General features: G+C 41.6%; 1 protein-coding gene across 1 annotated transcript in view; it reads right to left on the reverse strand.

Moving 5' to 3' along the window:
• The window catches only part of LOC118821245 (ephrin type-A receptor 7-like), a 224,558-nt gene that overhangs the window by 46,878 nt on the left and 155,025 nt on the right, over positions 1 to 22,655 (reverse strand). The window contains exons 4-5 of the mRNA XM_036589775.1: positions 20,572 to 20,727; positions 10,987 to 11,334 (exon numbers count right to left, since the gene is read on the reverse strand). Of these exons, the coding sequence (XP_036445668.1) occupies positions 10,987 to 11,334; positions 20,572 to 20,727 (504 nt within the window). The remainder of the gene's footprint in view (positions 1 to 10,986; positions 11,335 to 20,571; positions 20,728 to 22,655) is intronic.

Here is a 22,655-nt window from a genome sequence, read left to right on the forward strand (position 1 = left end):
TTTTTATTTTTTTATGTTAGTGTATATCTCTGATGTCACAATAAATAAAACTACTCATATGCATGTAAAATCATATTCGTGTAAAATCCTGTAATATTACTAAACCTCATCCGTCGACAGCTGTCCATGAGGGGGCGCTCAAAACATGATTTGTATTTACGACAGATATTCACTCCACAACTGTAGGGGGAGCCTTGCAGCAAAAAAATACCAATTCATGCATAATCCTGCTTTAAGTGGTTCTTTGCATGGTGAAATGGTTCTTTAGACTAATGGAGAACATAGCAGCTTTTTAAAAACAGCACCAAAAATGGTTCTTTTATTGTATACAAGCTTGACACCGTAACAACAGCAGAACCCTTTTAGGTGCTATACAGAACCTTATACAACACATTCTCCATTAAACTGAAGAACCATTTCACCATGCAGAGAACCATTTAAGCATGAAATAGTTCTATACAGAACTCACGGTCCTATACAGAACCACCCCCTTTATTAAAGAACCTTTGAAGAATCTTTTTTAAGTGTGTATTACAATGATGATAAACCTCAAGTTCACCCCACTGGGTTGCCACATCCTCAAAAGCTCACCACACGTCCTCACTCAGATGCCACATTCATTTTAGGCTGTGTGCCCACCATTCATCCCCTTATACCCTCCCCCCGGCTTTGGCTGCTGTGGCCCCGTTGTGGCCCAGAGGAGGCCCCGGGCCCCAGAGGGCTGAAACAGGCCTGAAACCTCTGAAGATACTGAAATGTCAACTGCTCTACACATGCTGTGTGTGTGTCCATCAAAGCGTTAAGCCACTCTAAGTGTGAGTCTGCAGGCGTACAGAGTCCTCAAAGCTGACATTTACACCTCTATTATAATGTATCAGTGATATTTAATACGTGTTATTTATACGGATCGTTTTACTGAATTTGGGACTTTTAACTGAACTTGGACTTTAGACTAAAATGCTTTTGCTCTGAGTGACCCTAAAGCTTAATTATGTTTATTTTATTAAAACTAATATTTAAACATTCCATTTAGTCTTGACCAAAACAATCATAACTCTACCCAAACTTAACCAAATGTTTCAGTAGTGACTGTTTCAGTAGTGACTGTTTCAGTAGTGACTGTTTTGGTCGTGTCTTTTTGAGCTCAGAAACTCCAGCAAACACATCTTTGAACAGCTGTTCATACAGAAAATCATATTTTTCATTAAAACACTAAAAACTGCAGTAAATATGTCATAATTCTTAATTGCTGGACAGGCATGCAGTCTCACTCTCTGCTCTAAAATGCAGGCTCCGCCCACTGAAACTAAAACTTTTTTTTTTTTTTCAGAAGTGCAGTGTGAGCTAATTCAGTAGAATGGTTCACATGTGTATAATATATATTCTGGTACAAGTGGAGTGTGTGAGGGCGACCAGTTTAAACCATCACCAAAACCCAGACCCCATTTACACCTGGTCACTTCATGTGTCTAGTATCTCGATTGTATCCTCAAAAGATTTTAGCCACATGCATTTATATTTATTAGAATAAACCACTCGATCTCCACCGCCCCTCTGATCACCTTCGTGTGTTAATGTTGATGATGAAATATTACAGTGATGGTGGTGAATAATGAGGAGGCGGAGCTGAACGTGTGTCTGTTTATTAGGAGGAGTAACGTTAGCGCGCTCGGCTAAAGCGTTCGGGAAATGGAGACTGAAACCGGGGAGCGGCGACGCTCTGATAAACAGCAGGGGGCGCTCTTACAGTATTCAGAACTTAGTTTTGTCTGACCTTTTTCACATCAGTAACAGCAGCTGAACTCACATTTTTAACATTATTTTGATTGTGTTTACGTTTCAGCTGTGTGTGTATGGTCGGTTGACATGACAGCTGATTGTCAACTTCGATCAAGTAGGTGAAGATCTTCTGGAGATAAGATGCTGTACGATGAGATACAATTCCTAAAATTAAGATCAGATTTGCTTCTGTAATACGAATTCATGAAACGTTATTTTGAGACAAAAAAGACAGGAAGTATCTCTAATGCAGCCCCAGGTTAACACCTCAGAGCACAAATCACCCAGCGCCGAGCCAAACCACCCGGTTCTGAGAGATGCTCTCCACTGAATGTTTTCATGATGACTAAAAATTTAATATCACACTGCGAGCCATTCCAGGATATTATGGTGCCGTAATAAAAAGGGAGCGGCGCTTCCCTGTGTAAATGTTACAGCGGGGTGGAAGAAACACTGTGATATATGAGACTTATGATTCTGCTGCTGAGCAGAGGAGCTCTACACACACACACACACACACACACACACACTCACACACACACACACACAGACACACACACACACACACACACACACACACACACACACACACAGACACACACACACACACACAGACACACACATACACAGACACACACACACACACACACACACACAGACACACACACACACACACACACACAGACAGACACACACACACACACACACACACACACAGACACACACACACACACACTCGTATGCAAAGATTCAACACGCGGTCAAATGAAAACCAACGTTCTGTTGATTTTCTAAGTGATAGTAGGTTAACACATCCTCTACAGTGAACACACTAAAATACAGCATTTTATTACATTTATTTCATTTTAGTGCACAAATTCTGTTTATTTGTTTAACATATTGCAAAAATGTGCTATAACTTTTGCACAGGCCACATTTTATGCATTATATTTTCCCCAATGTTTTAAATTCAGCACATAAACAGTAATTGATCATTAAAACGTGCAGAAGTGTGTCTCTGAAAATCAACTCAGAAAATCAACAATACTATGAAATTTGACCAGGGGTGCACAAACATTTGCATATGGCTGTGTATCTGCATATTTGTTTGTTTCATTTATGTCAGCATTACATGTATTACTACTACTACTACTAATAATAAAGATGTATATTCTATAAGTACCTATACGTAATAACAACACCCCACATATACACAGCAGTACTGTGCCGAAGTCAGAGGTCACTGTTTTATTTAATAGCCATTAAGTACAAGATATTCATTGTTCAGTGTCACGAAGAAAGGCAGGAAACATAGTTAATACAGAAAATTACACAGAAGCCTGAACAACTAAATATGATATCACACTCAAAAACTGGAGGGCAAATAAAAAATGGCCTTCTAACAACCACCTGAAAGACCCCGCCCTCCGAAATCAGCCTTTAGCCTCATGTTAAACCGAAGTGTGGAGGCGGCGTCTGAGATTTGCGCTGCACACAGCAGGTTTGACAATGGGGCTCCTAACAACCACCTGGAAGACCTGGTAGACCCCAAAACTGCCCCATCAGATAAACAGCACTTAAAGCTTTCATCTCTGAGAGAGAAGAGAAAATCAAGCTGATCAGATCTGAAAACATCCACAGGTGTTTCTGTCCATCCTTCCACTGTGAGAAGACGACTCAGCGCTGTGGGTCTGAAAGGATGTGTAGCTGATCAAGAAGAACCTCACTGAGAAAAGGAGACGGACACATCAAACAAAGAAGCTGAACGATGGACTGACCACCCCAGAGTCCAGACCTCAACACCACTGAATGTGTTTGATTACTTCAGAAAATCATCAACCAGCTTCTCAGACTGAACTTTGGAGGTGTGTCTGCAGATTCTTTGAGGAACTGAAAGTGAGTCTCCTGAAGAGAGTGGAGGCTGGAATAAAGGGAGAGAGAGACTCACTGAACACTGAATAATTTTTCTGATGCTGAATAATGAATATCTTGTACTTAATGTCCGTTTTGACATGAAATAAAATAAATGAGGAGCAGCTTTAACGAATGAAACTTTTAGCTTTTGCTGTTTGTGTTAATGGAGGAGTAGGAGGAGGAGGAGAAGGACATCCCTGTTCATCTCTGCTTTCCTACAGAGGCAAGACAATTTTGGACACGAGTGAAATAAATAAATAAATAAATAAATAAATAAATAAATACTCGCTCTCTCTCTCTGTGACTCATGTGCATGCAAAAAATGTTAAATTGGCTGGAGAGGCCCCTAAGGGCCCAGGACTAACCCACATGCAATTCTCTCTCTCTTTCTCTCTCTCTCAGTCTGTCTATCTCCCTCCCTGTCTCTCTCTCTTTCTGTCTGTCTGTCTGAGGGTTGTTCCATTTCGTAGAGAAGATTTTAACCACTTGTAACTCAGTTCCAAGGGGCAATGTGACACTTGAAAACAAGGGGTAGGGGTAAAAATAAGAAACGGGATTGGACCTAAGACCCCCCTCCTGTCCTCCCTGAGGGTCTGCCCCGGTCCCATCCGGGCTCCCTCCTCCCCTGGGCCTGCTCTGGCCTGATAAAGCCCCTCTGGGTGGTTTGGGGAAATCCTCTTGGTCAGGGTGCTCTCCTCTCGTCTTAAACCTTCGCCTGGGCCAGGTTCTCCTCTCAGAGCCATCAGAGGCACTGCTGAAGATTACGGCTCTGCTCTCTCTCTTTACCATGGCTAAATATCACTCGCCCTTATCCCCGGACGGGGCTCAGTGTTTCAATATCAGGAGGGAGGATGGAGGGGCGGAGGGAGGCTAACAGGTTTAGCGCGGAGGGCGCCGAGAGCGGGACGCATGAGAGGCAGAGTGTGGCCTCACCTCAAAGCCGTTGATGCACTATTCATAAAGGTCAGCGCTGGTTTTATGGAATACTGCCCGAGAACAGAGAGAGGGAGGCCAAACACTCACCACTGCAAAAATATACACGCGTGAATACATAGAGCCCACTTAAAGGATTCAAATACACTTAATCCTTAAGGTCACCGCACACCAGACACGCCGCACAGCATCCAATAATGTGACATTATTGTTTTAAAGAGCTCAAATCCTGCATTTCTCCTGTATTTTACTTTTTTCTGAGGTCCACTTGTGACATCCGTGTGGTTTTATGCACCAAATACAGTCATAATGACATTTTCCAGCCTCTCTTTATCCCTTACAATTAAAAGAGCTGTTTTCCTTACTGTGCCTTTAAGACTGATATATAAGTGAGCTCTGTTCTGATTGGCCACCATGTGTTGTGCCAAATTTAAGAAGCAGTTCGGGCTGAAACACTACTTATAACTTCAGCATGAACAAACAGAGTCAATCTGCTGAATGGGCAGATATATATATGGATGTATTGGCTTTTGTGACATCACAAAACTGATAAATTCAAAACAGACTGTTTTTGCTCCTTAGTTTACATATATGGATTGTATGTCAGATTTCAGGCCACGAGACGATTCTGGTTGATCAAACGTGACGCAAGAGGCTACGCTAACTAACCTGGCAGCACTGTTTGTACAGCAGCAAATCCAGTTCAAACTTTAGTTAGTTTCAAAGAAATAAGATCTGTATCTCACTAAAACTTCAGCTAGATTAGCTCACAACTAGAGTTATGCTTTCAATCTAAAGTCTACGATAAACAGACAAATCCTAATCGTCTGTTTTAACCTCAGCTAACGTTACTAGCCTTATTTCACCTTTCAGCTCCAAAACACAGTGGCGTCAAAGTTAACATGATAATAACACGATAAATTATTAACAGCACTAATTTTTCTCGTGCTGTTAATGCATTTTTCTAATTTGAGGTGCTGTGACTGATTCTAGGTCTGGGTAATATGACAATATATATCGTTACTGTGATAAACAGTGTCATAATACAGTATGCTTTTCTGAACATACAGTGTATATCAGGGGTGCCAACCCTGATCCTGGAGATCTACCACCCTGTCGAGTTCAGCTCCAACCCTCATCAAACGTACCTGATCCAGGTGATGAAGCCTTCAGGAGCTTCTGAATATTGGAGCCAGGTGTGTTGGCGCTGAACTCTCCAGGGTGGGAGATTTCCAGGACTGACCACCCATGGTGTACATGGTCAGAACTTGTAGACACTGACCAACTGCATGTTTCATTGTAGAGAGCAAAATTAGTCTGTTTAACTGGATTTAGTGACAAATACCGCGTATCGTGAAAATGCCTTGAAGTATCGCAACATTATATTTTGCACCTGTTGGGAAGTCTGGGAAGCCAAAACGAGCACAAGCTTCAGCTGCTAACCTCACACACACACACACACACACACACACACACACACACACCCCTCAACAGCAACGCACAACAAAAACCTGCACTTCAGATCAGAGAGATTTATACATTTATTAGAGAAAAAGAGAATGAGAGGGAGAGAGGGAGAGAGGGAGAGAGAACAGAGCAGCCTGAGAGGCTGAGAGGGAGCAGTTGTATCTGAAGTGTATGGAAATGATGAAATGAGGAGAGCAGAGCCAAATAAATGCCGCGCTATTCAGTCCTGATGAAAACGCTGAGTGCCTTCAGTGTGAAGCCTTGATGAGAGAGAAAAGTGCTCGACTTACAAAGAGCCAAAACGAGAGCTGCTTGTGTTGAGTTTGGGCTTCAAACTTAAGGACTCAACACAAAAACCTGCAACTGCTTATAAAAAGAAAAAGAGAGAGAGAGAGAGAGAGAGAGAGAGAGAGGTGCAAATGGTCAGTGTTAGCTGTGCTGAGTTCATGGTGGTCAGTCCTGAATCTCTGTAAGAGCGTGTTTGAGTGTCGGGGGGGCGGTCGGACGTTCACACTGTAGACTCACTGTTTTACCAAGTTTCATATTTTAAAATACAGCACTACTGTATTCACTGTCAAAGGAAAATACGTCGATACACTGTTTAAAAGCTACAGAGAAAATGTGGCTCCTAACAACCACCTGGAAGAGCTGGTCGACCCCAAAACTGCCCCCATCAGATAAACAGCACTTAAAGCTTTCATCTCTGAGAGAGAGGAGAAAATCAAGCTGATCAGATCTGAAAACATCCACAGGTGTTTCTGTCCATCCTTCCACTGTGAGAAGACGACTCAGCGCTGTGGGTCTGAAAGGATGTGTAGCTGATCAAGAAGAACCTCACTGAGAAAAGGAGACGGACACATCAAACAAAGAAGCTGAACGATGGACTGACCACCCCAGAGTCCAGACCTCAACACCACTGAATGTGTTTGATTACTTCAGAAAATCATCAACCAGCTTCTAAGACTGAACTTTGGAGGTGTGTCTGCAGATTCTTTGAGGAACTGAAAGTGAGTCTCCTGAAAAGAATGGAGGCTGGAATAAAGAAACATCTGATACTGAGAACAACGAATGAATTTTACTTCATGGCTGCTTTGACTGGATATGTAAGGAATGAAGACGAGTCTCTGGCTTCTGCACTGCGCTGTACGTTTGTGTGTTTGACCTCGAGACACACCAGCTGTTCCCCACAGCTTTGTTCACCTCCAGATGTTGCTCTTATACAACCATATCTTGTAACTGGTCAGTGCTGAACTGGATGAAGCAACTGCGCTCACACGAGCACAACAACGAGAATAAAACAGGACAAATTTAGCCCAGTTCTCAGAGAGAGCCTGTTTACTCGCTTCCTAAAAGCAATTTTCATGATTAAAAATACATGTACTGTACTGTGAGCACAGGCACACATACAGCCAGCCTGGTCCAGTCCTTACATAAAATACCAACATCTGTTAAAACCAGCTCTGACTGTAGATACAGAACAACACAGCCCAGTGTTTCCTCAGGTATGTCATTAAGATTAATCTCCATAATTTAGATTATACAGTTTTCCAGCTGTAGAGCACGACTGTGATTACTGCTCTGAAATAAAGAGCACTATCTTCTCAGCAAGCTTACAATGTCACTTTAATCTTAATTCCCGTCTAACTGAGCAGAAAGTGTGCATATATACACCGATCAGGCATAACATTCTGACCACCTCCTTGTTTCTACACTCATTTTATCAGCTCCACTTACTATATAGGTGCACTTTGTAGTTCTACAGTTACAGACTGTAGTCCATCTGTTTCTCTGATACTTTGTTAGCCCCCTTTTACCCTGTTCTTCAGTGGTCAGGACCCCCATGGACCCTCACAGAGCAGGTACTATGTGGGTGGTGGATCATTCTCAGCACTGCAGTAACACTGACATGGTGGTGGTGTGTTAGTGTGTGTTGCGCTGGTCTGAGTGGATCAGACACAGCAGTGCTGCTGGAGCTGTACGTCAGTCAGTTATGATTTATGGCCCAGTCCCATTTCACCCCTCGCCCCTACCGCTCAGCCCTTAGCCCTCTGTTTTGCGCGTTCATGTCTAGGGGTAGGGTGTCCTGATTCTTGTTGAGATAGAGGGGTAGGGCGAAGTGTTAGAACTACATGGCCCTCCAAACAAAGGTTTTTCAGAGACTCCAAACAGAGAGTTATACATTTAAAAAAAAAAAAGTAAGATGTCTGCGCGGGCGACCAAAGAAACACACAAATGTGAGAATTTTCTGTTAAAAATTACGATAATCACTGTATTATCTTAGTTTAATGTCGTTTCAGTGTATTTTGGTCGTTTTCTTCATAAAAAGCTTAAAAAATCTCTAATAGCATGCTAATGTCTCGGTACCTAGCGAGCTAACTTTCCCGTTCCACCTTAAATAGTCCAGCAGTTCTGACGCTTTAAACCCCAGAATGTAACTGCTGCTCCATTTAAGGTGGAACGGAAAAATTCGAACAAGAATCTGGTGAATATCTGACTTCAGCTTCATATCACTGAAGAATTAGGGATGGGTGATAATAAATAATTGCCCCCCTCTTTGAAGTCATATGATGCCCTAAATGTAACTAAAGCCCAGCAGTGAGGAGCTGAACTTTACCCTCCTCTGCTGTCACTGCAGACTGGCAGGGTCGCCTACAGAGCAGCGCTGGTAGCTGTTAATGAAGTGATGCTCTTTTTATTTGAGGGTCCCATTTCAGAGGGAAGATTTCAACCACTACCCTGTAACTCAGTTCTAAGGGGTTAGGGTGACACTCGAAAACAAGGGGTAGGGGTAAAAAGAAGAAATTGGATTGGGCCTTAGCACGTCTAGGGATAGGGTGTCCCAAATTTTTTGGCCAAAAACCGAAAGTTCCATTTTTTTTTAGACCATTTCCGACCTAAACATTTTTGTGGCTGAATTTCAGTGCATCTCTAACTCAGATCAGCACTGGTGGTGGAGATGTTGCTTAGTGTAGCTCTCCCTGCAGCTCTTCATGCTTAAAGTCGCTTTTGCTTCCCAAATTCTACTGAGCAGAATTACATCCCTGCAGAACATTTTGGTGGGAAAGAGCTTCATTTACTAACACGGCTCTCTTCATCACTGAACCTCTCTTTGCTGGTTTGTCTGGGTTGTACTGAGTGCACCTGTTTCAACACACCTTTTAAACTCTGCGCCTCATAAGCGTGTGGTTAACAGTTTGCATGATTAAATACAGTCTTAGTAAACTGAACATTCACTTCAGATTCATTACTGGTGCATCCTGCATCCTGCAGCCTGCGCTCGTATGCAGATCTGGCCCTAAGTGTCTTATTTACTGCTTTATGGACCCCACTGCGGTTTCGTGTACTGCACAGTGACTCGATTTGAACCAAAGCCGTCCATCTTCAGTGTCAAGGACAGGAACCTCTCTCATACAACCCAGCCTGTCAGAGCAGTGCTTTATGGGAAGGGAAATCCAGAATCCTGTAGTAAATAAGGCCCGAAGACACAAAGCATAAAACCAACACTAAGCCCTTCTTAAGCTGCTTCACATCAAAAGAAAAAAAAAGAGAAAAGCTGGACTAGTCTACAGAAGGAAAGCCCTCTGCTCCGCTATTACAGGCATACAATAAAAATGTTTTGGACCAAATCTGATAGCAGCACAAGCTATTATACACTAGAGCATAACAGTGGCCTAAATGGACGCTGGAGGTCAACACTGGTCAACATCAATAGCTGCAGAGAGGAGAAAACCACCCAGAATGTTTCCCTGGGGTTCTTACCATCACCATCCGGCTGTTTGGGGCTTTATTTATTTTCGCAGCAGTAGATAAGTACGGGGACTCTTGAAAAGCTGCTTTAGGAACAACAAGAGCTGCAGTGATAAATGGTGCTTCATGTAATGACTCCAGCAGGCCACTTTAAGGCTTTCAGGACACAAAATGCTTCAAACAGAACCACAAAACAGGACTGCAGAGTATCAATCACATGATCCAATCATGTTGGTCAAAAATGAGACAAGCCAGTCTGCAACCACTGGTCGGAAAAAAAAGCCAAGACATTGTGTCCAAATTTTGCCACTGTCACCAAAATAGTCACCCAAATCGTTTTTGGAAATACATCCCCAAAAACTTCTCTCAGCCAGCTCAAACCGCATCCAGGTCCTCAGTAAGGTGTTCGCTAAATCTGCTGTTTCTATTTAAACAACTGAGTAACTGTTAATCCTGAACTTTTAAACCAAAGATATATATGTTGTTTCTACATATATCTAAAACAAATAGAAACAACGTATATATAACACAGGCGATATCTGGCTCGATTTACTGAGATTTTTTAATGAGGTCTTTTTTGACATGGTCTAAAGGTCTAAAGTGTTTTGAGCGTTCAGGCAGATTGTGAAGTTCTGCTCATGTTTATGTCTCACAGTAAGACAGACTGAGTCCTAAACCACATCCACATATCTGCTCCACCTTAATGAAGGGCTGGATGCGGTTTGAGAGGTTCAAGAGACGTTTTGGGGATGTATTTACAGAAAAGGTTTGGGTGATTATTGACTTTGTGTTTATTAGCAATGTAACTACACATTTGACTGGTTTAAAGCCAAACATCCAAAGGAAACACTACGAATAAAGTTCTCATTTATGAATCAGTCGTGCAAAAACGCTCAGGCAGAGGCCAGCAATTCATGTCATGATGAAATAATGTTGTAACAGTAATTAGCCATGCATGCTTTTAGCAAAATACAATGTTATTGTGGTGTTTTGCTAAAATATTTATTACTATAATGTTTTTAAAATTTCGCTCAGCTCTAGTAAAAGGTTTTAGAGAAGCGACCAGTGTTTTTTGCTGCAATCAGCTGCAGTTAAAATTACAGCAGCCAATCCACTCAGATAAGCTCCATGGCGTGTAGTCAGTACCTGGAACGCTGGTGGAGACGTTGACCTGGGCGTAGAAGTGTTTGTTGGGTAGCAGCTCCGAGACGCCGTTCCGCGCCTCCACGCTGAAGGAGTAGTTGGAGTTGGGCAGCAGGTTGACCACAGTGACCGTGCGCTCGGTCAGTCCGCTCTGCTGGGGCACGAAGCCCACGCTTGCCCCACACGGTTCGCACTGGGTCTGAGGGGCCCGCGGGGGGCCCACGCAGCGCCGGCAGCCCACGCTGTAACTCAGGTCACCTCGTCCACCTGAGTCGTTTGGTGCGGCCCATTCCAGGATGAGAGTGGACTGTTTGAGGGTGTAGACCAGGTCACGAGGAGGAGAGGGGGGTCCTGCAGAGAGAAGGAGAGAATACTTACAGATACAGATAAACACAAGGAGTGTAAAGATAATAATAATGAGGGACATATTCAATATTTATTAGTAATCAAACAGGGCTACTACAATTAGTTTGAGAACTCTAGTAATGCATTGTTTAATTAAAAATACAAGCACTCTATAATGTTCATATGACCCACACAGTCATTCTGACAGACTGTAATACACTACAGGAAGTGTAGGGGGCGATATGGCTTCTACTGTTTCATTTAAAAAGCTCTATAATGTTCATATGATCCACACAGTCACTCTGACCGACTGTAATACACTACAGGAAGTGTAGGGGGCGATATGGCTTCTACTGTTTCATTTAAAAAGCTCTATAATGTTCATATGATCCACACAGTCACTCTGACAGACTGTAATACACTACAGGAAGTGTAGGGATGTAAATACATAAATTATTTTAGGCTGTTGCAGTAATCAGTAAATAAATACAACCAGTCAGTTTTAGGTCTTGATACCGTTCCCCTTTTCACTCCGTCTACCCCTCACTGAAGCTCACTCGTTTCACAAAAATACAGAACATTCACACAGAGTCTATTAAAAACCTTTTAAAAATAACTACCATAATAATTAGCTCCATAATATAAGGAATAACTGAAGTAAATTGTTCATGTCTATCCTGAAAAATGACAACTGTTACAGAGCAGAAAATAAAATAGCCGTGTACAAGAGCAGAATTCTCACCTAATAATCTCTATTGCACACTATAAATGTAATTAAACAGTATAATTCTGCCCTAATGAACTGTACTCTGTTTTAATAACGTAACCCAATTAGCCATAATCAGGTGCGGCTCACGCTACAGGCCTGTGGGGGAGGATTGAGTGGGAGTGAGAGAGCACATATGGTCTGAGTGGGGAACTCGCTCACACGTTCTGTTAATTCAACCGAGGGGCAAAGCTCAGCTCGCCATGAAAGCTGTGGAGACACGCGATCCGACACTGAAAACCACGGCCAGGTTCTGCGAAAGGGCGAGAGCGCTTTGGCTTAGCGAGCACGAGCACTGGTTAGTGATACAGTCAGACTGCTGGGACCTGGACCTACTGTGTTCCTAAAGAAGAGCTTAAAGAAGAACTCCACCAATTTTTAAAAAAAAAATCTACAGAATTTAATGGCTAAGATGTAAACAGAGTGGATCAGAGCGGTTCAGAGTGATTCAGAGTGGTTTGGTATGAAACGTTCTGTTCTAGAGAAACTTACCAAGTCAGAACTGTGTTGGTGGTGATAGGAACCAGACGTCCACCTCTAAAAGCTCCCTCACAGAAGGTTACTACATGAAATGACTAGATATATGCTTTCTGAGCCATTGTTTTATGATAGCTCTGTTAAGGTTTCAGCTTAATGTATTTGAATCCATTTATTTTAATCCATTCGTGGAAGAAGAAGCCATGCAGGGTGTTCTGAGGAAGAACAGTCCCCAAAGAAAACTTTTTTTTTTTTCTCCAGATTTTCCACTATTTTCCCATCATCAACATTCCATATAAACTCAGAAGACTCGTGTAGGTTCACTGGTGGTTCTGGATAGTAAATAAATGTCTATATCTGTGTTGTAGTCATGGCGACCCCTGGTTCCTATCACCACCACTGTAAAGACATCTGAACCTGTATGTTTCTCTACAATGAACCATTTTACATCAAACCACTCTGAATGACTTTGTTTACATCTCAGCAATTGACCTATATAGAAGTTCTGAAAAATCGGTGGAGTTCCCCTTTAACAGAAATAAATATGCTGTGTTATAGTAGGCACGTGAATCTTTGAGTTTACAGTGAATCGATTCAATTCACAATTCACTGCTTTTTGATTTGGATCAACAGAACAATTTGATTTAGTACACTAAACAGATTTATTTTGCTGATTCAAGCATCTTTATGAATTATTATAATAAATTAAAGCGAACCCTGACTGTTAAGACTTGCATGGCGTAAAACAGTGTACATGTCCATCACTACTAAACTATGACATATAAACCAAATGGGAATGTTTTGATTATTTTTAAAACGTAACAAACAGGCAAAATTCCTTACTAGTTGGCCACCATTATCACATTATGAGAAGGTCATATGGTTGCAGTGAAGTTGATCCTATGGAAAATAAGACAAACAGTATTTCTCTTGAGTGACGTGATGCTCTGGCTAATGCTGGAAAGGCTGAGCATCTCATATTAGAGTTAAATGAGATATTTAGCTCACTGTTCCTCACTCAGCGGACATGATAAAAAAAAATCAAGTCAAAGTTTATTTAAGTTCAGTCACGTCACTCCACTGCCGCGCTCCCTTCACTGGCTTCCTGTAGCTGCATCAGATTTAAAACCCTGATGCCGATAACGCCAAAACGGATGAGCCCCTCCTGACCTGATGGCAATGGTCAAAACTCGAACTGTACCTTGAGCCCTTCGAGTATAGTTCAGCTCAACAAGACGGGCAACAAGACTTTTCTCTGTCCTGGAGTCCAGGTGGTGGAATGAACTCCCACTGGCTGTCCGAACAGCAGAGTCTCTCGCGGTCTTCAAACTCAGACTGAAGACCGTCTCTTTATACAGCACTTAAATGAGCACTGAGTTTAGTATTGATTGTAATGTATTGTGCTGCACTTGTTGAGATGTACTGCACTGCACTGTGTTTAACTCGGTTCCCTTTTCTCTCTGTATCAACATGGACTCTTACAGAATGACTGGCGGGTGAGTTAAGGTGGAGCACACTGAGTTAAAGCATGTGACTGTCGTGGATGAACAGAAGCTAAACAGCTAAAGCCACTACCTTCAATGCACGTCAGCATTATGTGATGATTAGCTAACTACACTGCAGCGCATTGACATGTAGAGCGTTGGCTTATCTAAGTCTGATCAAATTAAACCAGACCAGAGAGCTGTTTATGATCAGCAGTGATTCGCAAAACCACGATGTGTTAGCTTGTAAACGCTGCCTGAGCCTCTTAAATGGAGAATCCCACACGTACGTTAAGATTTGTTAATAAATCATGATTCATAACATTTACATATAGATTTTTGACAATCAGAATTCACCATTTCTCTTTTACAAAACAAATAAGAAAGACACTATTCTTAGTAACAAAACATGAAGTTGGCCAGTGACTTAAGCACTGACGATGTCTACGCTTTGCTCAGAAAAGCAGACTGTGATGTACACTCTTAAAAAAACGATGGTTCTTGGAGGGTACTTTAGTAGAGACAATGATTCTATATAGAACCATGAACACTAAAAGAGCCATCTGCATGATTTACATGGTGAAATGGTTCTTTAGACCGATGTAGAATGTGTTGTACATGGATCTATATAGCACCTTTTTGAAAAGGGTTCTATATAGCACCAAACAGGGTTTTGCTATTGCATGCAAATGGCTATCTGAGTGTCCACGGTTCTACATAAAACCATTCTCTACTAAAGAACCCTCTCAAGAGTATAATGTGATGTAATTCATCACAATAACAGTAAATACTGTCATACTGCCCATCCTTAAAGACAGGGCAACTGCTGATAATGACATTTCCATGGAACCTAAAGGTCACTAGTAAATTGTACATGACTGCTGAATACATAAATGAACACATGCAGTCAGTGCTGAGGCTGAGAAGAGCACGATCAACAGATGGTCAGAGCGCACAAACGAAAAGACTACCACCGAGTCACCACAGAAAGAGGAGAGAGACAGAGAGAGAGAGAGAGAGAGAGAGAGAGCACTAGAGAGATCAGAGGCATTAATTGGTGCTGTCCTGCTGCTGGAGAAGGAGGAGAGGGTCGAGGAGACCGTTTGTCAGACAAGAATCTGCCCGCAGCAGGGCGCCATTAAAATGTCACAGAGGGTTTTGAGCTCCGAACTGAGGCCTCTCGCACTACAGGTGCTGCATTCTAGACACAAAAACAGGAACAAACTCACAAAATCCCCCCATATTTCAGTGTGTGAGGTGTAATCAGAGGGGTTCAGAGAGGTTTGGTGTGAAATGGTTCAGATGTCTTTACAGTGGTGGTGATAGGAACCAGGGGTCGCCATGACTACAACACAGATATAGACATTTTATTTACTATCCAGAACCACCAGTGAACCTACACGAGTCTTCTGAGTTTATATGGAATGTTGATGATGGAAAATAGAGGAAAATCTGAAATAATAAGTTTTCTTTGGGGACTATTTTGCCTCACAGCGCCCTGCATGTATCCCTCCACCATGAATGGAGTTTAAGTTCTCTAAACTATCATAAAACAGTGTCTCAGTCATCAGGCAGTGAATTCATAACCATTTCATGTAGTAACTTTCTGTGAGGGAGCTTTTAGAGGTGGACGTCTGGTTCCTCTCACCACCACTGTGAACAGTTCTGACTCGGTAAGTTTCTCTAGAACGGAGCTTTTCACACCAAACCACTCTGAATGACTCTGAACGACTCTGAACCACTCTGAATGACTCTGTTCACATCTTAATCGTTTAATTATGCAGAAATTTGGAAACAATTTTGGAATTCCCTTTTAATGAATGGATTTTTGGGGAAAGAAAAAACAGACTGGGGTTAAAATTACTGTAGGGCTGTAAGGTTTACTTTTTAGGTAATATTACAAAAATGTGATTGTGGAATACATTTAAAAACATGTTTTATTATCCACACCAGTAGGTTTTTGTAATGAAAGTTGCCTCTTCAGATGAGCCGGTAACCTGACGCCAACATCGTTACAGCCCTGGGTGCTGATGAGGACTCGTCATCTTCTATGCAAGATCTTTTCATGTTCATTTGCCAAAGAAATACATTTTTAGTGCTTCTGGACTGAGCTAACATTAGCTACAGTAGTTAGCCTAGCTAGCAATAGTAGTCACTTTAACCCTCTGGGGTCGAGGAATGTGCCAGCACATCAAACTCTCTGTCTCTATATCTGTTTCTGTATCTTTCTGATGATCCAGCTCAGAAATCCAGTTCAAACACTTCCTGAATCTGTAGAGTCGCCCTTTCCGTTCCATCTTATCTCGAGATCATACGAGACTCACATCCGGAGTTATGAGCCTATGAAGAGGGGCTGAGATACATGTCATCTGCCTCTCACCGTGTGGAACTGGTGGATTGGTGTGTCTGTCTACATTCTGTGTGAAACTGACCAATGGACACTCAGGAAATCACTAAGGACTGACCATCACGCCGGAAACCCTTCATTCTTCATTCAGTCCACATCGGAGACACGAAATGGTTAAATATGTCAAATTGTTAAATGTTAAATTATATATACACACACACTCCAATCAAATCATAAGTTTTGTTGATTCTCCAAGTTTTAGAACACAATTTCTATTTATTTCCTGTAACTTTTGCACAGTGTACAATTTGTTTTTTTCCCCAATATGTTAAATTTAGCAAATACACAACAACTGTGTATTAAGATGTATAGTAGTGTGCTCTCTGTAGAGGGTGTATTCACTTATTCAAACTAAAAAAAATCCAAAAATACAGCAAAGCGTAACAAATACCTGATTAGTGATTTCAGGACTAATAGTTAATGGACTAACTCAAGTACCCGAGCACATCACCAGTTTATGCACACAGGGGTGCCACAGGAAGCTGGATTGTTTTTTTATTTCCAGGCGTTGAAAGTGAAGTGAAGGAAATGAAAACTCAAATGAGAGGCAAACAGTTTCTGCCCACACAGGGAGCCACTCAGTCTCAAGGTCTAACCTATTCAGAAACGTTAAACTGCAGATTTAAACACTAATTGAAAAGCTCTCACTTTCAAAGGAACTCAGAGAAAAAGAAAAATAAACTCTGATGTTATAGGTGGCCTCTAATATTCCATTATAGGTGTTGATATGAGATATGGTGATATTACCACTGCAATATCAACAGCCTCGACCAGCAGGGCTTCACTTCACACTGAGGTGATGCTCGGAAAACTTGCCAAATTCTGGCTATGTTCACTCAAGAAATGTAACACAGGCTTAATTAATTACTGCCTGATCATTTCTACAGCAGAGATCACTGACACGGTCACAAAGAAGACAAAGACGAATGCAGTTACTTGGCAGTTTGGAAGCTGTGAGAGTTAAAAAAACGTTAAAAATATTGGCCGATACTCAACATTTCAATATCAGTATCAACCGATACCCAAGGTTTCAATATCAGCATCAGCCGATACCCAAGGTTTCAATATCAGTATTGGCTGATACTCAAGGTTTCAATATCAGTATTTCAATATCAGTATTTCAATATCGGTACACCTGCCTGCTTTGGTTTCTAATGGGGATGGGTTTAATGGTCAGGACCAGAGACCACTAGTTTCCTGTAGGGCACCTTTGGAAACCATTAAATGCACCTGGAATCAAGACACCTGTTAAACCATTAGAGTCCTTTACACCGTGATGTCAACCCATCAGGAAAATACACAATACCATTAGTAACACAACTGCAGGAACCAGCAGGAACTTTTAATGGTTTCTATGATTTTGTTTTCAGCAGGGAAGATTTCAATATTAAACAAGCTGAGATTCTGCAGTTGTTCTGGCTGAATATCAAACAGGTTTCATGTCTGTTCGAGTCTGTATTTTATGCAACGCAGGAGAATTTTCTCTGCTTCTTCTTTAACTAAAGTTGTGTGAAAGTCTCGGCGTGTAAAGCCGCCTCAGTGCTGTTCCACTGTTATTCTCCGAGCCTGAATCTACACGGAGACAGAAGCAGCGTAACAGCGAAGGCTCTGAAGACTCCCTCAGTCTGGAAGTCGGTTCCGGCTCTGACCTTCACCTGCTCCTTCTAAAGACGAATGAATTAAATAAACGGAAACAACCAATGAGTCACAGCGCTGAGGAGATGATAAGTGCAAGGGCACCGAAAACAGAGGAGTCGGGAACAAAGCATCGCGCATCAGTTTCTGTCGGATATTACAATTCCGAGTGTATTATTCATGCTGGAGAGTTCAGTAGCTGAGAGTTCAACATTCAGCCCCTTTTTTCCTGAAGTTTCCGAAGCCGCATCTTAATGAAACTCATTAATTGCACCGAGACAATTACAGAGCTATTAGCGGAGTACACAGTAAATAAACAAAGCGGCGACGCACGCGAGGACACGTGTATTGAATTCATGTGTTTGTGTTTAATGACTTTAGTGTTTATTAAATGCACTGTGGAGTTATATAAGCAGGTTGGCGCGTTTGGCCGTGAGCTCAGCTCTGCAGCTGCGGCCTGGATGCACCACAACACAGAGAGTGACACACCTTTCATTATTCACACACATTCACTCTGCTGCTGCGCACTCCGCCCCTCTGCCTGCTCTCACAGTCTTTAAAGGAACATCCATCATGCTGATCTCTGTCAGGGAGCAAACTCTGTTTGTACTGGTATCAGCCGATACTCCATTTTTTAGATTTATACTGGTATAAATACAGACAAATACTCAAGGTTTCAGTATTTATACTGGCATCGGTATCAGCCAATAAGGTTTCATAATTGATATGTGATTGTTTTCAATATTGGCCAATACTTAAGATTTCAGTATCGATATTGGTATTTATATCGGCCAATACTCAAGGTTTTAATATTGACATTATCAATATTGGCCAATACTCAGGGCTTTATTGTTGATACCAGTATCGGCCAGCACTCAAGGTTTTGATACTGATATCAGTTGATACTTAACGTTTAAGGTTTCATTATTGATATTATCAATATTGGCCAATACTCAAGGTTTAATTATTGATATTGGTATTTAATCTGCCAATACTCAAGGTTTAATTTTTGATATTGTTATCAATATTGGCCAATACTCAAGGTTTCAATACTGATATTGGTATTTATGTTGGCCAGTACTCATGGTTTCAATACTGACATTGTTATCAATACTGGCCAAAACTCAAGGGGCAATTATTGATATTGTTATCAGTATTGGCCAGTACTCAAGGTTTTATTACTGATACTGGTATTTATATCAGCCAATACTCATGGTTTCAATATTGAAATTGCTATCAATATTGGCCAATACGCAATGTTTCAATATTGATATTGGTATTTATTTCGGCCAGTACTTAAGGTTGAATTACTGATACTGTTATCAATATTGACCAATACTCAATGTTTCAATACTGATACTGGTATTTATGTTGGCCAGTAGTCATGGTTTCAATATTAAAATTGTTATCAATATTGGCCAAAACTCAAGGTTTTAACACTGATATTGATATTGGTATCCGTACTGACCAGCACTCAAGGTTTCAGTACTGATACTGGTATTGATATCAGCCGATTCTCTGTCAATGATTAAACATTTATATTGGCACTGATATCCGCCAATACTCAAGGTTTCAATATTGCTACTGGTATCGACCAGTATTCAAGGGCTCACCTGGTGCTGCTGGTACATGGTACTACTAACTGAACCTAGGAACGTTTTTTAAACATTAGAGAACGAGTCATAAAGCTCATTTCTCTCATTGCATAGATTAGTTTCTCATCCATTTGTGTGACCATTTTTACCAAAGACATCAAACTTCACTGCAGTATTTAAGCTGGACACCAGCACGACGACTACAATAGGAGCATTTTGCTTTTGTCGATATCCTTAGCAGCATTATGGAGAGACGCTGACACTCTTAGAACGTTTCTCAGCCAATTACATTGCAAGTTTGTGACTGTGATAAAGGCAAGTTATGGACTTTTTTCAACAACCATCCAATGATTAGATTAAAAAGAACTGGAGTCGTTTCAGTGTCATTCTGAAATTCTTTAGCTCTCATTTTAACTTCCCTCTTTAATCTCTCCCTCTCTCTCTTTCTGCCTTTTCACTGCTATCCTCTAAATACAGATTTGTGGTACCTGCTTATAATAGTAATTACGCAATCAATAATGTAATTAATGCAGTAATTGTGCCTCTATAAATGCTATCGCAAGGCCGGTCAGAGATAAAAGCAGACTAATCAATACTGTAATTAAAAGCACAATTACGATGCTATGAAATTTATCACTGATCTCCGTACAGCTAGGAGAGAAAACCCGTTAGAGCTGTAAAGCCGGGGATTTTCTCTCCTCGCTCTGAGATAACAGAGCGCTCCCACCATAAACAAAATTAAAAAGAGGATCAATAGAAAAGGGTTATAGGATCACAGAGCTGACAGCAGAACACATACACACAAAGAGAGTTGACAGGATGAGTTATCAGTTTGTGCGTAACGTGTTAGTATAATGTCTATTTCTCTCTCATACGTACGTGTGCATGGGGCGGAGGGGGCGTCCAGCGGCGTTCTGAAGTGGTCTTCCTCGCATACACACAGCACGGACCCTTCCTCCTCGGACACGCTGTGAGCCGGACACGGGAAACACTCCTGTTGCCGCGATGACATTTTATAGGTTCCCTTAGGACACGCTGCAAAAACAGAACATGAAACGAGATACAATTAGACCTTCACTGTGTTCAAACAAGAAGAGCTCAAATCCAGTTTATACCTGGACACATTCGCACTGTCACCTGATTAGAGCTTAAACGCGTGTTTCTAGGTGTTTCTGATAAAGAGGCCAGTTAGTGAAAGCACAAGGTGGGTGTTTCTAATAAAGTGGCCAGTGAGTGGCAGCACAAGGTGGGTGTTTCTAATAAAGTGGCCATTGAGTGGAAGCACAAGGTGGATGTTTCTAATAAAGTGGCCAGTGAGCGGAAGCACAAGGTGGATGTTTCTAATAAAGTGGCCAGTGAGCGGAAGCACAAGGTGGATGTTTCTAATAAAGTGGCCAGTGAGCGGAAGCACAAGGTGGATGTTTCTAATAAAGTGGCCAGTGAGTGGAAGCACAAGGTGGATGTTTCTAATAAAGTGGCCAGTGAGTGGAAGCACAAGGTGGATGTTTCTAATAAAGTGGCCAGTGAGTATATAACAGGTAACAGTGCAGAGTTTATTAGATCTAATTGTCAGTATGACTGATAATGTGAACTAATTATCTTCTATGAAGTATATAATTTATGATATAAGTAGTATAAATGCTTATGTGAGACAATTAGGCTGATGTTAATAGCCTCTAATTAAGAGCTTGGAAATAAACAACATAACGAGATTAGTGTAAGCAGTTGTTAGAAGAACACAATAAAGTAACAAAGATATTATTAGCAGAGGTGACAGAGCACAGAACAAAGAGAGAGAAGGACGTCTGCTAAGATTAACCGCTCAGAGGTCGTGACCTTCCTTGGTCATTTAATTCCCCTTGCAGGGTTTCATTCTGCCCTGAGTCTGGTTAGAAGTGTAGCTGTTAACGATCGTACTGTAAACTACATGTCGTGAGCTGTACTGGGATTGTCTGGGTTTGCTTGCGTTTGCTGAACATCAAAGACGTTTCCTCTGTTGAATTTTAAAGTCTGATGAGCTTATCTGAACTTTTACATCTGAATTTTCAAGGCTGAGTTTAAAGTATTCAACTATTGAAGTTTTTGTCAAAGACATTTCAATACGTTCAGTAATTCTGGATCATTTCTATCAGTCCATTCATATATATAAACTGTTACAGTAATGAAAAGGCAGCATTTTTAAATGGTGTAAACAGTGAATTAAAATAAGGTTTTGGTATGGAAGTTCTGCAGGGATGGTACATTAAAGTATAAAGATTCAGAGGGAGAAACTTCAACATCATCAGATTACGCAGCATCATGAATCCCACTCTGATCCGACACCATGAACGTCACATCACCTTCCAAATTAAACCCTCCTCAGAAGTGCGGAGAATGTGGAACAGCTGTAGTCTGTAGAACAGAGAGGCGGGTAGACGGAATAATCGCTGGTCTAATGCCCGTCATTACAAACCCACCAACACCACCCCGCCCTCCGAAATCAGCCTTTAGCCTCACGTTAAACTGAAGCGTGGAGGCGTCTGAGATTTGCACCACAGACAGCAGGTTTGATAGCCGTCAGTTTGAAGCCTTTACTGTTTATTTTGTTTGTGTGGCGCGTCGGCTGATGTCGTTCTCGAGGCAGAAAATCAATCAGACGAGGCGGAGCTCAGCGGTGCTGCTCTACACCATCGCCTGCTTCCACACAGCAGCTACACTGAAACACTGCCCTGTTCAAAGCTCAGAGACCAGTCGAAGGAAAATAAATGAATTTCCAAAACTGCAGTTCAAAAACTGATTAACAGCTACAGAGAAAGTGTGGCTCCTAACAACCACCTGGAAGAGCTGGTCGACCCCAAAACTGTCCTCATCAGATAAACAGCACTTAAAGCTTTCATCTCTGAGAGAGAGGAGAAAATCAAGCTGATCAGATCTGAAAACATCCACAGGTGTTTCTGTCCATCCTTCCACTGTGAGAAGACGAC

Source organism: Colossoma macropomum, unplaced genomic scaffold (assembly GCF_904425465.1).
Source record: "Colossoma macropomum unplaced genomic scaffold, Colossoma_macropomum, whole genome shotgun sequence".
NCBI classification, from domain to species: domain Eukaryota; kingdom Metazoa; phylum Chordata; class Actinopteri; order Characiformes; family Serrasalmidae; genus Colossoma; species Colossoma macropomum.